At 53.8% G+C, this 16,994-nt stretch overlaps 3 protein-coding genes across 3 annotated transcripts; 1 reads left to right on the top strand and 2 right to left on the bottom strand.

Annotated features, from left to right (window-relative positions):
• Positions 1–9,565: 9,565 nt before the first annotated feature.
• Positions 9,566–12,648, bottom strand: SLS55_004408 (uncharacterized protein; the record flags this gene model as incomplete). Its single annotated transcript, XM_066775866.1, has 3 exons — positions 9,566–9,944; positions 10,027–11,541; positions 11,606–12,648. 3 exons carry the CDS (start codon positions 12,646–12,648, stop codon positions 9,566–9,568), a joined length of 2,937 nt encoding a protein of 978 aa, XP_066633747.1.
• A 723-nt stretch (positions 12,649–13,371) lies between these two features.
• CCT6 (T-complex protein 1 subunit zeta) lies at positions 13,372–15,253 on the bottom strand (the record flags this gene model as incomplete). The annotated part of the gene is made up of 6 exons (XM_066775865.1): positions 13,372–13,598; positions 13,656–13,959; positions 14,009–14,963; positions 15,014–15,054; positions 15,108–15,161; positions 15,212–15,253. 6 exons carry the CDS (start codon positions 15,251–15,253, stop codon positions 13,372–13,374), a joined length of 1,623 nt encoding a protein of 540 aa, XP_066633746.1.
• A 526-nt stretch (positions 15,254–15,779) lies between these two features.
• On the top strand, positions 15,780–16,817 carry OTU1 (ubiquitin-specific protease otu1; the record flags this gene model as incomplete). The annotated part of the gene is made up of 1 exon (XM_066775864.1): positions 15,780–16,817. The coding sequence occupies one exon, from the start codon at positions 15,780–15,782 to the stop codon at positions 16,815–16,817; it is 1,038 nt and encodes a 345-aa protein (XP_066633745.1).
• Positions 16,818–16,994: the final 177 nt, after the last annotated feature.

Below are 16,994 nucleotides of genomic sequence, written 5' to 3'. Positions count from 1 at the left end.
GACCGGTTGGGTGGAAGCCGATGATGCCGAAGGGGCGGATGATGTTGTAGGACCATTGGTTTTCGTGGTGGCGGCGCTGCTGCTGGGCGGCGAGGAGGTGGTCTTCTTGCTGGTAGTAGAAGTTGAGGCCGTTGTCGTCGGCGTAGCGCGGGATGTCTTCGCTAACGGGCTGCGCGGTTGGGCCGAGGTGGACGCCGTAGTGCTGTGGGGAGAAAGGTTGATGTTGATAGCAGACCTCATGAGATGTTTTTTTGCGGGTCATTTACCTTGCCGCCGGTCTGGAGGCAGATCCTCTGGAGCCGTGGACAGACTTGGTCCACGACATCCATGAAGTTCTTGAACAGTGGCACATTTTTCTCCGGGAGCTTGGCGAGGTCGTCGTCGTGGATGTAGGATGCGAAGTAGGCGTGTGTGACGTCACGGCACACTAGTCGCAGGGCTTCGACTGCCTTTTCTTGTGAGTCGAGGAAGTCGACGGCTACAAACTGAATGCGCGAGTCGGTCCAGGGAGTCGGAGGTGGCCTCCGGGAAGTTACAACGATCTTTGACCTATGCCATGCTGTGTAAGCCGGAGAGACGATTGTATGAAGAAAAGGTGGACGTTGCATCTACCATTTTGAAGCAGACTGTTTGCTCAGATGCTCGACAATGGCATGCCCACTGATTCCATTACACCCGCTGACGAAGGCGACCTTGCGGTCGTTTGAGGCACCGGCAAGAATAGTGGTCATTTTATTGAATACCAGGGTTAAATTGGAGAAAGTGCGTGGAGAGATGCTGTGGATTTCATCGGTCCAGCTTTATGCGTTCGATGACGTTTTGGTGACCCCGCAACACTCGGCTACAGCTGCTCCGGAAGGTGGTGTCACAGCAGCTGTGCTCGTGTACGACAGATCATAGTCCAACACATGATTGACGCGTTGAAGCATGCACATTGCCTGCATTAGACTCGACTTCGCTGTCGCAAAGTGGAGAGTAGGCACTTGGCTGCCAGGACGGAATGCCACAATTTGAAACTGTCTACCTTTGGTGGTCCGTTTAAATTTCCATTGCTTCTCAAAAAGAGACTGTGGTCCAGTCTCTGCTTCTCAGTAATGAGTCTACGAAGAGCGGCCTCCAAGGCACTTTGGGCCCGATTTCGCTTGTGCAGCAGCGTTCGTCGGAGGTCAGGGTGTAATTAAGCCATGGCTACCGCCATGTAGAGACGAAAAAATGGAGTAAACCAGATCGGCTCTCAAAATTCGCGAGTCTGACGTGTCCGGTTCCCTGTTCTCGCCAAGTGGAGAGATAGCGTGCCAAGCGTGAGGCGTGCGTGCATTGTACGACTTGGAAATATCGGCTCTACAGAAAAAATTTGCTAGTTATCGTTATTAAACAAAAAAATAAAAATACCGAGCTATCTGGTGAACAGACAAATGAGTGTCTTTGGTAACAGGGTTGCTATAGATTTTGTATGCGGCCGTGATAGGTAGCAACATTCGCGGGTGCCACCAACAAAGGCGAGAGGGGCGAGATGGTAAGAAATCTGACAATTTTGATAAGTGCCGAGCAAAGAAGCGCCCAGCTTCGATTTGCATTATTGTTTTTCTTGCCGAAGTCATCCGCCAACATAATCCACCAGGCTTGTACTTCTTGAAATATCATGTAAGCGGCTAGAACACCTCGTTTCTGGGCCATTCGAGAACACGGCTCTGTCCACCTCATATTGTTGAGGTGAATCGTGGTAAGCGGGATGTACATGACGGCGAAAAGGGAAGGCGCGAATCGCCATCCGAAGAAGGGCAAAGCGGATCCATTGTCTTTGCAAAGGCCTTGATGCGTTGCCGATTACCACTAAAGCAGGTCGATGATGAGCGATTGTGCCGCTGTTGACACTGTGATGAGGCAAAGCAAAGGCCATGTAAGTGTGTACGGAAGCCATGCATCAGTATGTTGGTGGGTTTCGTTCGCATCCACACCGGCATGTTGAAGGGTTTCATTGGCTTTTGCATTGGCGGATGGCCGGTTGTCATTTGTCTCGGCATCGACATGCTGATTGTTGTCTCTCGATTCCAAAAGTGTCTGTTTCTGTCGCCACAACATCATGCAACTCTAGACGCATTGAAGCTAAAAACACTGATCAAATACTGAAAGCTGAAATATACATTCACTGCTGCCCTGACTCCTGCTGCGCGATCCAGCCATAGGAATTCCCATTGCTCTGACTTAAACTGCATCGTCAAAAGCGCGCTTGATTCGCGTTTTAATCAGCCACAAAACGATCACAAATGCAGTGAAAGGAAGTGAGATCGCCCAGAATATCCAGAACAGCTCAGATACTCGTACCTGTGCTGTTCCGTCCTTGTCATCCAGTCCAAAATCAAAAAAATTGCTTCCAAACAGGGTTGCAACCAATGTGCCCGGCAGGAAGACTAACGTCATGACAGCGATAGTATGCATGGATCCACTATCTTTTCCCATTTGACGGCTGTCTCTTTGTGTGACAGTGTTGAAGGACTTGTGAATTCAATTAGTATCTATCTCGATGTTCTCACAGCGTTGGTCTGCACTTACCAAATTCGTGATACTAGAGATTCGTGCCTCCAGGCTGGCCAGACGCAATTGAGATGATCTGAACAGCTGTGCGGAATGACGCATATCCTGTATGGTATTCCCCGTACCAGACCCCGAACTTTCATGCTCCATAATCTTTATCAGGGCATGGACAACCTCCTTCGTTGCTTCGAATCCTTCAGCCATGAAAATACAGTGCTTCGATAAATTGTGCAGTCGAGGAAAGTTGAACAGCCCAGATGTTGAACATTCAGTACTTTTCGCGGTACGAAGGGTACTCTAAAATTCATTAGAGATAGTTTAGGGAAGCTTTTGATTGGGTTCGTCCAAGCTTACCTCCTCTGTGCTTCGAAAGACATCCGCAAGGTCCCATGCAACCTGGTCCATCTCAACAAACATACTCTCGAATACTACCACCAAAATTGACCAAGGCTGATCAAAAAACTCGTGGTTGGGTCTGAGCTCATCGAAACGTGTTTCTAGTGATTCAGTGAACCCAAAGCAAAGCAAAGTTGCTCCCTGACAGTCTTGCTTTTCAATAAGCACATATGAAGAATCAAACCAGGATCTGTCACCGAGAATTTCACTTCCATGCATCCTCCATCGGTCGGCTTTCTGTTCCCGGACGATGGTAATATTTTTGCAAACACGGCGAAACCATGTGACTGCAGAACTACAGTCAGTGGCCATCTACAATCGGTGGTGATACTCGAAAAGCTTCACTAACCTTTTGATTTGCTGTCGGCATAAGTATGTGTCCCTACTGCGTGGTTCACCGCTTGCTGACGCTCAAGCTCAAATTGTTGAGGGACTTTGAAGTGCTCGAACAGATTTCTGAACGCCTGCTCCGGATTATCAATCATCATGTCGCGTGGGCAAGAGCTTGTTGGGTCAGCGCCGCGATAAATCATGAGGGCTCGGCGTCACGTACATAATACGTAAGGATCCGTCCCACGGTCCTTGACACTCTGAGAGTAGCTGCGCAGAGAGAACATCGACTCGTTTCCGGAGTACGGAGTTGGGGCGGTTCCATTCCCACAACTTCACACGGAAGTCTGGTTCATTGGCGGTTGACGTCATTGGTATGCTTACGGGAGGTTGTACGATGCTGGACATAGATGGTTGGAGAATCGCCGCGGATTAGTTGGTGTGGCGATTGCTGCGTGCTGAACATGGAAGAATGAGAAAAATGGAAGCAAGGGGCTAGCAGTAAGGTGGAACGCAGCCTGGGATTAATCTAGGAGCATGGCGGTATAAATTGGGCTGTAGGCGGTGAATGAGGCTAAGAATTGTAGTACGAAGTAGCTTTATTTAGTAAGGTATTTTGTGAGACTCCCTGGCATGTGGCTGGTCCGGGCCAGGGTCCACAGTTGGACCAGCTTGCAAAGTTGATCCTTTAACATCATTGTGATAGGCAATAGACTTGGCATCTCTGACTCTACACAAGTCAATCAGCTAGAAGCACATATGCCCCATCGGTCCTGACGGAGGGCGGTGCCGTTTTCGACGATGAGTTTGACAACATGCGCAATGAGGATCATGTGGCGTTTCACAAGCCATGGAACAACACACAACTTCTATTGCCAAGGCGAAGGTAAGGCGACCGTTTGGTGGACTTCATGATACTCTAAAATCCTTTTTCAGCTTCATTGACGCTTACAGTCAAGTAGATGGTTACCTCTGGTTTGCATGCATAAGCGTTGAATCCTGAGAAGCCGATTTAAGGGTCTTGAGCTACCCGCTTGCAGGTCACTTGATTTATCCCTTCGTGCGCTTGCTGCGAACCGTGGTCCGAGACATAGGGCACACCTGATCAGATGTTTACGTTCACGGCAAGGGCCGCATGCCGCATATAGTCTACCGTAACACGTGACAAACCGACCCAGCTGCCATTAGCGAAGACCAAATCCACCACAAGCGCTACGTGATTGGCAGTGCCAACACCGTTACTCCTTACTACCACTTCAATTTTCTCATTTGACGGTCAACAGCAATCATGGTACCGTGGAAATACCAAATCTTAGCTGACGCCACAATATTCCACTGGCCTGATTGCACGTATGAAAGTTTATGGTTCAACATACCCACTATGCAGTGGGTCCTATGTTTACTTTTCTTGTTATAGTGAGGTAGAGTGTATGGTTAACGTCTAACTTTAAAAGACACTATCATTACTTTTCATCAGTTAACTTGGCGTATGATAGGATGACAATGATATCGAGAATGGGAGTCCACTTGCGATGCTTACAATCCGTAGTCGCTATATGTGGGCTGCCGCGATACGCTGGCTCTGGGGCCTAGATGTGTACCCTGTGATCGCTACCTACGACGTACTTAGATCGCCCAGCGAATCCAAAAAAGCAAGGTACACCAGTGTCTCGTTAGGATCCACACCGACAGTTGTGCTTAGGCTCAAGCCATGGCTTACATGGCGAACTCTGGATGTAACTGCACCGTGTGAACCAGCGCATGGGCTTAAGCACAGTTGTGGGTATTGATCCGACTAGGCAACCATTTGCCTGACATACACGGTCATGTAAGGGATGAGTATGAGTTCTCGCTCCAACGATGGGTATTTAAAGCACAACATGCTCGCTGGGCTCCCAGAAAATCATCAAGTCCCTCAGAATTCGAACTCCAGAGCCTTTTTGTCCAAGAAAAGCTCATATGGCTGTATGAGATCCACCGTTCCTAATTTTCAATACTCCTATCCTGATTTCATCTTGCCAAATGAACACAGAACTGAGGTCTAACATGAATTTTTAGAGCAACGAGCAACGCTCCGGCGGTGGATATACACCGTCTTCTTCTTCTTCCGGCACGGGCACCCCACGTCATGGTGGTGGACACCAGCCTAAATGGACATCTGACGACGACAACCAAGGTGGAACTTCAGGCGAGAATCATGGTGGGAATCAAGGTGTAAGTCAAAAGCTTCCCTAGAATTGATAAAACTACGTCTGACTTGTTCTTCTGCTACAGTCAACAAGCACCTCTCGTCGTTTCTCAAAGCTGGTAGGCATCTTTCGTTGAATGAGGAACAATCCGAAGGAACTCTCTTGGGAATAGGAATAATCAAGAAGGCAATCCTTGCTGGTTCACTACATCATTCTCGTGTCTCATAATAATATGCCAATGCTGACGTTCACTGTTTCCGAAAAGTGGCAACCCGGATGGAGATTCAGACGCCTTCACCCGCACTTCTACAGAGAAGCGGATCTGGAATACAACAACGAAATGGTATACTTTCATTCGGACATCTTTGGCAGGCAATTCATTGGGCCAGAAGATGATCGCTACATCAGCCCCAAAAGCGGTAGGATCCGGAAGCTGCTCGTGCAGTCAACCTACAGCGACGTAGGAACGTCCACCTACCGTCGTACTGATATCAACAACGCTGGTGGCCAGATGGTGAGCCTTGCTGACTGGGCATTGGATCGCCCATCTACGATTTCTGGTTGGATCTGGGGTTTTTTCAAGTATGTCCTAGCAAGTATTTGCATCGGCATCTTTGTAAGTGGAGTCATTTGTCTCTTACGAAACGGTAAATTGATAAACGCTCTAGTTTTTGTTTTTTCCGTCGATCAGGAGACAATCACAATATGCCCCCTTCCAGTATGCCCAGTACACGTATGCAGTGGTTCCACGAAATATCTTCGAGCAAGACCGTTCAAGCGAAACGACTTATCCGTATGTTTCTCTAGAACCTATGCTCGGATCAAGGCTAGCTAACCATTTTTAGTTCATCTGAAAATAAGTCGATGGAACATAGGAACACGACAGTGGCTATGGACCGCCCACTTTTCCCGCGATGGTTGTGCTTTCTCAAAAAAGACAAAGGACTTGCCGAGCTCGCGCGGGTTGACAAGCCCGACACTTGGCCTTGTAAACTGAAACAGGGCCAGCAACCGAAATACCTCTTCGTGGCGTATACCGCGGAACAGTTCCGATCGGAGGAAGACAAACTGGCACTGGATAAGATGGCGGAAGCCGCAGCCAGATACGCTGGCATGGACGCATACTGGCTCGGCTCGTGTTGCATGGACCAATCCGACGATGCCGAAGACCAAGTCTACTGGATAAGCGATATCGTTCGTTCTGCCGCACTCACTTGCATGGCAGTCGGCCCTTCAAAGGCTACTAGTGGAATGGAAAACGCAGACATGAAGGAATGGGGAAGCAGAATCTGGACATTTCCGGAGGTACTCCTCAGCCGAGCACACCAGCCAATTCTTATGGTTCGGAGAGGGGACCCTACGATACACGAACTTCAACGAACAGAGTTTCCAACAGAGGTTTGGGATGATGGCGGCGAGTCCCGTCGCCTGATAGACCACTTCAATGGGACATTGCGCATGAACAATCTCGAACTGATGACGACTGCACTCCAATGCCTACACAGACGCTCAACAACCAACCAATACTTCAATGGGGACCATTCCTACGCGCTGATGGGGCTTGTCAACATCCGACCACGCCCCATATGGGCGGACTCCGCCTTCCAAGCATTCGCACGCCTTTCGCTTGCAAACAACAGCGAGAAACTCCTTGAGCGCCTGATTTGCGTTCTCCCAGAACGGGTTGATCAAGAGTGGTGGGACATGAGTGACGCGTTCGGCGTTAATCTATGGGACATATATCCCTCCGTTCAAATCGCAGGTGAGAGATCAAGTAGATCTATCGTGAGCATCTGCAGCTAACAGTGTTACGCAGGAATTTGCGGCGCAGAGGAGATGCATAAGCCCGGTCAAAAACGAGAAAATTTCTCCGACCATGCCGTGGGCTGCTGCGTTGATTATCACGATGACGACGCAGTGATCATAGACGGTATGTTTGGCGCTGCGATCCGGTGGAAATCGTTTCACTTGGTTCAGAGAACGAGACGTTTCAGCTGTATTCGATTGCTCGCATACATTTATTTCGTCTTGACCAATCTCCTTTTTATCACTATGGCTGCTCTCGCGGCATCCCTCCCTCCCTGTTACTATTACATTGGTATTGAAAATTGCCAGAATCGCGACGACCATACCTGGAAAGCAACTGTTGCCGTGGGCGTCTTTTTTGCAATTTTCTGCCTTTCCTCTCCCTTTATTCTGCGAGTAATGTTGTTTGGGGAGATCAGGAAGGCAGATCCTGCTCTCTTCGGTTTCGAGGGATATCTGCCGATCGATGAGGTGGAGCGAAGAGTATTCGGTGCAGCGTCGGGGCAGCTGCGATGGTCACCATGGGCCACTCCTCTTTCCAGACACAGACGTGGACACAACGACGACTGCATCGGAATTGACCCGGTCCGGAACCCGAACGACAAAACGGTGGCGAAGATGGTGGAGGATAGCAAGAGCGCTCAGCATGGAGACCCACGCATATTTACACTCGTCGATACCGGGACGCTGACGGTAACAATGTTCCAGGCTGCCAGGCCTCCTACTGATCTGTTGGTCTGTGGCAGCGAGGGTGGCATGCAGCGGGTCCTGGGGGTTTCGTATGATTGGAAGACGAAGACTTGCTATCGAGAGACGGTATTTAGGATGCCAACCTCAATCCTGAATGACATGCTCAGGGTTCCAAAGGTGAAGTTGGGGTTAAAGAGGAAGGGGACAGAGGTCAGATCGAGAGCTTAGGTACTAGTAGCTTGCTTATTCGGGGTTATCAGTTATAAGATTTCTTAGTCATACCTCACCAAGCTTTTGTACACACTTTTGCAGGCAGTACAGCTTGTCGGATGTCCATTCTAAGCGCGAACAGAGCCGGTGATTCCAGCGTATCAATTTTCCAGGAAGCAAAGGCCACCCCTTGTACCCCATATTATTCAGCTTGGATCGGAGCTTTGTGGCTTCCCGTAAGACAATGTGGAAGCTCCATCTCTATCTCCTTGTTCAAGGGTGCCTCGTGCTCTTGTAACCGGATTGTCTATTCAACCGTCCATACTCACTGCTGAAACCTTGCGCAAGAAGCCAGACCTCCCTGCCCTGCGTTACCATCCCGCCATCACCACACCGCTCCCCCACCCTGCCAAGAAGTAACCGCCAATCCAAAATCACATTCCCCACATCCACACCCACACTCCCCCACCTAACGTCCTGGCCTGGGTTATGCGTTTGACGGGGTTATGCTTCTACCAATTGGTGTTTCCTCGGCCCTTTTTCTCTTGTCAGTAGTTTGGTATGAGAACCAACAATTTAATGCGAAATACCTTCCGAAACTCTTATTCTTAAGAGTGTTATACGCCACCAAGCCTCCTCGCTAGTATGATAGCTAAGCGCTTGGTTGGTGGTAAGTTCGCGTTTCTCATCCAAATTGCTGACAAAGAAAAAGGACCGAGAAAACACCAATTGGTAGACGCATAACCCCGTCAAACGCATAACCCAGGCCAGGACGTTACTTTCGAGGCGATGGTCCCCGGACACCTCCGCGTTTAGACATCTCTACGAAGATCTCCGCCCCTTCCTTCTCCACAAACCCGAAAAGGCACAGCACGTAGAACACAGCGCGCACACACAGCACACACGCCAAGCCCCAGACAGTTAGAAGACACAGATGAAGAACAGCCCATTCGTTCCTACATACGCCAAAGTAAGTACCGTATCCCAAACGCTACGCCGCGTCACGCCACGCCACGCCAAAGCCTCTTCTCGTTCTCCATTTTCCCATCAGATCAAAACAAAAATCAAAACATTCTTCTTTTTACCGCTCGCTATCTCTTTTCTACCTAGAAAATGTGTGTGTGAGTGTGTATGTGTGTGTGCACGTACATACGCGCGCTTACTTAGCTTCGTTCGTTGCACCCCTCGCTCCGGCTGGCTCTCCAACTTTTACTCAACAATATCATCGTCTCGATATCCACCCAATGATCTCCCTCTCCCTTTCGTCCACCACCACTCATGTCGATGCAACAATTAGAAGAAAAAAAAGAAAAAAAGTCGTTTAGATGCCCATGCGCCCATTCCGCATTCACCACTTCTCTTCTCTCCTTTCCTCTTCCCAACCAACCAACTAATCAATCAATCACCACTCAATCAATCAACCCACCCCTCACCCTATCCTTCCCCGCGGCGGCGGCGGCCGCCTTCTTATCCTCCGTCCGCGGCCAAGGCCCTGCATCGGGCCTCCTGAACGGGTGGGCCTCGGTGTTCAGCACCCACTCGTCGAGGCTGACGAGGTCCTCGTCGGCGAACAGCAGGTAAAAGTACTTGAGCGTCTCGGCGAGCCAGAAGCTCTCCATCTCGTCTTTCAGGGTCGGGGCGGCCTTTGTGATGTCGTCGATGGCCGAGTAGCCGAACTCGGCGCGGCAGTGCGTCTGGATCGCCTTGAACATGTTCCAGCCCGCGTCGCGCCACGAGCGGTCGCCTGTGATGCGGTACATGTACCAGACGGATTCGATGGCTTCGGGTCTGTTTTTTTGTGAAATTACATGTTAGTCGTCTTGCGTCTTGTTGTTTGGGGGGAGGGGATGGGAGGGGAAAAAATCGTTACCTCAGAATATAATGCCTCGACTCGACCCTGGTGAAGCCGGTCGGCAATCTCTCCTCCTGGATGCGCTTCTCGACGTAGTCTTCGTGGTTAAGCGGCTTCTGCGGCTTCCAGATGTGCGAGATGGCCGGGTCGTTCGTGTACTGGGCAGCATCGGCATCGGCATCAGCCCCGACCACATCGGCGGCCGGCTCGTGCGCATCGCTGTACGTCGTCTTGGTCGGGCTGCCCGCGTCGTTCTCCACGCCGCCGAGCTGCCTGCGGTCCCAGCGGTGGACGGGTCCGGCGTTGGGAATGGCGTTCGGAGCGACGGCCGCAGCCGTGGCCTCGGCCGTGGCATCGGCGGCTGCGATGTTGATTTCGGGGAGTTCTGTAGCGGTCGCAGTGGCCTTGGAGCGGGCGATGGCGACTTGCGAGCTGTAGTGCTCGAGCTGGTGCTTGTACGCCTGTTGCCTGCTGTCGGCGTAGGGGTCTAGCTCCTCGTGCCACTTGGTTTCGTTCCACTTGCAGCCATCGAGGCTGTCGCAGGGCGTCAGGAGGGCAGACTCGGGCATGATGCCAGTGGTCGTAACGTTGTATGCCCACACGCAGCCCTCAGTGAGTTCAGCGCCGATCTTGACGTCCTTGGGACGGTTGAAAATCTTCGCGCCGTAGGCGAACATACCGCCCGCGAAGCAGGTAAGGTGGGTGACCTCGTGCTTCAGCTTTTTGACGGGCTTCTTGGACTTCCTGTCAGGAGGAGATACGGTGAGAGTGCCGGCGAAGAGCATGTCAGGAGAACCATCGGGCAACATGGGCCTGTAAAGAAGGTTCGACTTGACGACATCTGCGGACTTCTCGTACATATCCTGATACTCAGGAGCGAGGCCGCCGAGAAGAAGATACTCCTTGGGAAAGTACTCGTACATAGAATCAGACATGCCGCCAAGCGTGAATTGCTGGGAACCATGAATGCTAGCGGGTGCCAGACCCTGAGGCGTGCAGTCCGCCAAAGTTGCCGTTGGCTTGGTCTTCTCGGTAGAAGTTGAGTCCTTCTCCACGGACGAAGATGCCTTTTCCGTGCGGACCTCATCTTCAACATCGGCCTCTTCGGCGGCTGCCTTGGACAGGGAGAGCGGGTCATCAAGCTGACGCTTGACAAAGTCGTCCGAGAAATCGTCGTGCTCGTCATCCGGAACAGGGTTCTTGCCACCAAACCTCTCCGGGTTGTTCATGTTGTTGGTCTTATCCGGGAGGATTTTCTCCGCGGCCTTCAGTGGCGGATGAGCCGAGTTGTAAGGCTCGCCCAGGTTATCCGACTCGGGTCTTTTACAACCAGAGGCATCAACCTGAACCGGCCACATTCCAGGCAAAAGAGTGTCCTGCCACTCGTTGAACGCATCGGTGATACGAGCAATGGCATCGTAGTACTTCGGCTCCTTGGTGAGCTGCGCGAGCCTGGTAAACTCAACGGAAAGGGATCCTATCTCCGCAAGAACAACGCGCGTGGCAGCCCGGTGCGGCTGAGATGCATACGTACTATTCTCAAGTTAGCATACGTTCCCACACAACCATGCCGCTCAACGTAAAGAGGAAAGCTTACGGCATCCAGTAGTAGAAAGTCATGGGCATGCGGTTCGGCGTATCGAACGCCCCCATCAAAACCTCAGCCAGCTCCACAGCCTTGTCCAGCAAGATCTTGTGTTTCAAGCCACTGAGATCGTACGCGGCGATCAGCCCACCCAGGTAGCGAATCACCGTCTCGAACAGCGGAATGTCTTTACGGAACGTCGTCGTGAAGTCGATGTCCTGCACAGCAGCGACGGCCTCCTCGAACTCTTCCTCCAAGCCCATGATGTACAGCGAATCCAGCGCGTCCACCAGCGTGGCGCCCCAGCCGGCGAACGGGTTGCGGCTGCCGTTCGACACGGGGCTCAGCTCGTCCTTCATCCACGCGTACTTGCGGTATCCGTTCCACGAAAAGGCCATGGCCTCCTTGACGGCCGTGAGCTGCGCCTGCCGCTCCTTTGCCTCGGCCTTGGACTCCTTCGGGAACGTCGCCTGGATCTTCGGAATCGGCTTGGGCGAGCCCGACGGCAGCTGGATCGTCGACGTCACCGGGAAGTGCTCTTCCAGCGGACGCCAGTGGATCGCCTTCTCCTCGTCCTCGACTTCCTTGCGGCCCTCGCCGCCCTCGTGTGGTACTATAACCTGCGGCTCGTTCGGACCATTGTCGGCGTCGCTTTCGAGGTAGGGGAAGTCGTCGTCGACTGCGCCGGTCTCGAGAGACGGCGGCGGCTTGCCCTGTACGGGCTTGCTGGGCTTGGGAAGGGCGGGCGGCTCTTCCTGGTCCTGCGGCTTCTCGGCCTGAGGCACCGTGACGTCGGGCGCCTGGTCCTTGTCTTCGGTGACGATGGGGTTGCCATTGTTGCTGCCCTTGGGCGGCGCCAGGGCGTCGGGTATGTCGTTGGCGGCGCCGGGCACGGAGCCTTGCTGGGAGCTCGAGCTGGAGCTACCACCATTGCCCGACAGGCTGGCGCCCAGGCCGCTGGAGGTCCATGTTTCAGAGCCAGCGAATTGCCAGAGCACCAGCACAGTCAGCACGGCGAAGACAAGAAAGGCGCGGTAGCGGCGGTAGCGCAACATGGCTGTGAAAAGGGGTGTCGGCGCGGTTGCGGTTGCGGTCGCAGGTCGCGGTCAGCACTTGCGGCGGGCACGGCGGAATCGCTCGCTACGAGCGGCTGGCGGTGGCGGCGCGGGGAAGCAGGGGCTGGGCGCGGTCGGCGGAGGGTGTCGCGTGCTCGCTCGAGGGACAGCAACGCAGGGGCAGCATCGAGGTAGCGGGCTGCTGAGGGTGTGGGAGCTGCGTGCGAGTGGCGCTGTCTCTTGTTTATGAGGGTTCCGTCATACCGCCGTCCAGACAAGCTCACTCCCTCAGAACAGCGTGCCGCCAAGCCAGTGCGCGCCCTCTTGGCCATCCAGCGCAAGCAGCCAGGTGGATGCCGTTTCGAGTCGGGCCCACCTGCCCAACAGAGCCCAATTTACCAACCTGCTCGTGTTTCGCATGTCCCCATTGGCGCCGCCCTTGCAGCCAAGCGACGCCGCTCCTCGCATTACTCCTTCTCGCCACCACGCACCTCGCTCCCGTAGCGGAGCGGGCGGAGTCCAAACTGCCGCACTGCCGAGTTTTTAATTGCCAACGGGGCCCGCGACTGTCATGCGTGAGCGCCACCGCGCCCGCGTTCTTTTTTGACTCTATAAGCTTTTGAGGCCACCTATGTTACATGTGCAAACATTCCGCCGTCAATGCCATTATCCGCAATTCCTTCTTTCCAATTGCTGCATAATCATGCCTCATGAACCCCTCGCTCACTGTTCACCCGCCGCCGGGTCCGGTGCGCGGCCCATCTGTCGTGCCTTGAGCATCTCGTCGCAGAGCAGCAGATTCGAGGCAATGCCCGTGCTGGATGCGATGCAGTTACGAATGACACGGAACGAGTCGTACACACCCGCCTGCACCGGGTCCATCGCCTCGCCCGAGTTCAGATCCAGACCCACAACGTTGCCCTCCGCATGCTCGTCCTGCAGTTCGGCCACTGCGTTTCCCGGTTAGCATCTCCCCGCGCTACGTGTAGTTCACAATCTCCACTTACAGGCATCCTGGATGTCGTGGCCAGAGTTGGCAGCCAGCGTCTTGGGGATGATCAGAAGCGCGTCCGCAAACGCTTCGACGCCGTACCGCGCCTTTCCCTTGATCTCCTTCCTGAACGCATCGCTCTTGAGGTGTGCGGCGCACGCAACCTGGAAGGCGCCAGCGCCGGGCACGACGCTCCCGTCCACAATCATGTTGTACACACTCCTGAGACCGTCGCGGACAGCGTCCTTGATCTGCGTGATTGTGTGCGTGTTGGGGCCCTTGATCAACAGGGTGACCGACTTAGGCTCCTTGACGTCCTCCTGTTCAAAAGTCAGCGACCGCGCGTGTCAATTGCCGGATGATACGCACCACAAACGTGTACTTTTCCTCTCCCAGCTGGTGCTCATACACCTTGCCGGCCCAACCAAGAACGTCGGGGGTGAGGTCGTCCACGCTGTTCATAGCGGTACCGCCGCAAATAAGCTGTAACCGCTCCATGTTCCTCCTCTTAGCACGGCGCAGAGCGAGAATGCCGTTCTTGACCAACACGTCCAGACTCATGGGGTCAATGCCCTTCTGGTTTATTATCACAAAGTTCTTCGTCGGGTCATCGCCGCAAACCTCCTTCTTGAGCTCGACAATCTTCCTCAGCTTCTCGTCCACAAACCGCCTCTCACTTTCCACCAGCTTGTCACGCTGATCCGCACTCGAGTAGAAGAAGCCCGAGTTGATCTCCGACTTCTCGTATTCCAGACTGACATTGAGCGTCAGGATGTGAGCATTCTCGACGAACTTGGGCATGTCGGGGTGACGGGCACCGTGGTCCAGGGCCAGACCCCTGATAAGCTGGGTATCGGCGGCAGTGCGGTGCTGCATGGTCATGATCTCAACCATGTGCAAGTCGGGCTTCGCGGGAGCGTTGTAGATGGCAAGAACAGCGTCGACGATGTCGGGAGTCAGCTGCTCGGCGAGGGTGTTGTTCAACTTGGTGGACAGCGAAGTACGAGCCACGGAGAGGAGCAGCTCGCGGTCAACCTCCTTGGAGTGCTTGAACTCGTCCAGGAACTTCAGGGCCTCCGTCTTTGCCATCTCGTAGCCGTCGGTAATCACACGGGGGTGGAGGCCCTCGGAGATGTATCTGTCTGCCTGCTTGAGCAGCTCGCCAACCATCAAAACCACGGAAGTTGTGCCGTCGCCGGTGATGTCGTCCTGGGCGGTGGCCGCGCGGGCAATCATGACGGCGGTGGGGTTCTGAATCTGCATCTCGCGGAGAAGGACGCTGCCATCCTTGGTGAGCTTGATCTGACCGGAGCCATCAACCAGCCTGTATGTGTCAGCCTCGTTCCGGAAAGGAAGTGTTGTTGCGAAGCTCACATCTTCAAGGTGCCGCTGGGACCCAGGTTGGACGAAAGGACCTGGTAAGGTTTAGCATCCAGCGTGTCATTTGATAGGTTCGGAGAAAGCATACCTGCTGCAGACCCTCTCCGGCAGCAATGTTGACCTTCAAGGCCTCGCCGCGTCTCTATAGCTCCTGTTAGCGCGATGTGGACCGGAACGGGGGGTTGGACGTACCCGCGACTCGGCCTTGGGGTTAAGGAGCTGTGCGGCCGACATATTGCGTTGGAGCCACGAATGTGGTAGCGGACAGTAGGGAGATGGCAGAGAGGAGCTCTTGCCGGGAGATTCAGGCGACGTGGGGCAGGCACGGGGGAGCTGGGAGTCGGCCTGCACGCGCAGAAAAGCGGCGGACGCGATTTCTGGAAGCTGCGACCAGTTAATCCGCTCCGGGGCTCCTGTTCTTGGCGCGCCCCGCCAGCCCTAAGTCCGCGCGCACGGGTCGCCGCTGCCCCTCGAAGCGCTGCCGTCATCGCCGCCCGCCCGCTCGCTCCAGTCCGCCCGCTGCTGATATCGACTGCGTCCACCTTTTGCTGGCAGAAAGCTGATCGCATTCGTTCCGCACTTCGAGCTTATCTTGGACCATCAATTCAATACTAAATTTCCAACCCCGATCAACCTATCTCACACAGCTCGCGCCGCTCAGAGCTCGCCGCACCCCGCCGAATCCATCTCCTGATCTCCAGGGTCCGAGACAGACCTTCAACTACCCTCGATATACGCGCAACTTCCATCGACCGTCACAATGAGAATACGCGTGCGTGGCCCGTCGGGCGTCACCACAATCACCTTGGAGGAGCACGCGACAGTTGCCGAACTGCAGTCGACAATCGCCGAGAAGAGCGGGGTTCCGGTCTTCGACCTCAAGTACGGATATCCGCCCCAGCCGCTCGATATTTCGCAATTCGACCCTGTCACTGCCCTCAGTGACACCGGACTGAAGTTGAATGGCGAGCAACTGGTCGTCGTGCCGCGCGACGTTGGAGTGCAGTTGTCTCACCCCATGGCCGACTCCACACCAGGCCGCGCCGCTCCTCTGCCGGGCTCGCAACAAGCCAAAGAGAACCAAGAAAGCGGGCTTCAACAGCCACTGTCTCTCTCTCGGAACGCAAAGGATGTCGAGACGGACCCGCCAGAGGTTGCGGTTCCCGAGGCCGATGGTACATTGATCTTGCGCGTCATGCCGGACGATAATAGCTGCTTGTTCCGAGCTCTGGGTAGCGCGGTGATGGGGGAGTCTCTTGATGTCATGCATGAACTACGAGCAATTGTGGCCGCAGCCGTTCAGGCCAACCCCATCGATTACAACGAAGCCGTCTTGCAGAAATCCCCCGACGACTATTGCCGATGGATTCAGCGAGACGAAAGTTGGGGTGGTGACATCGAGTTGAACATTTTGAGCCAACATTTTGATATCGAGATCTGCAGTATCGACGTGCAGAGCTTGCATATCTACCGTTATAACGAGGGGAAGCCGAGGCGCTGTATTCTGGTGTACTCCGGTATCCACTACGACACTATTGCCCTCAACCCATCGTCACCTCCGCACACCAAGGCCGACATGCCTCCGGAGTTTGATCTCAAGCAATTCGATGCCATCGACGATGTTGTTTTGAACAAGGCGCTGGAACTATGCCAGATCTTGCAATCGCGACACTACTTCACCGACACAGCTGGCTTTGCGATAAAATGCAACGTGTGCGGCTGGAAAGGCAACGGCGAGTCGGGCGCCCTGGAACACGCCAAACAAACAAGCCACATGGACTTCGGAGAAGCCCAGTAAAGTGGAACAAGATGCTTCCTGCGCCGGTATGTGTAGATGAAGCGTTAATCACGCACTAATAGATATCCCTCATTTCTTAATGCAAGCGGTGGTAGCGTATCACGAAATGGGTCACTTGTCGGTGGCAGATCTTGAATGTGCAGCCGGAATTACTAGAACTCCACTCTGGTGACTTTC

This window comes from Diplodia seriata, assembly GCF_021436955.1.
Source record: "Diplodia seriata strain FDS-637 chromosome Unknown scaffold_4, whole genome shotgun sequence".
Taxonomy (NCBI): domain Eukaryota; kingdom Fungi; phylum Ascomycota; class Dothideomycetes; order Botryosphaeriales; family Botryosphaeriaceae; genus Diplodia; species Diplodia seriata.
The sequence above is the reverse complement of the archived record's forward strand: the minus strand, read 5'-3'. Positions and strand labels throughout refer to the sequence as shown.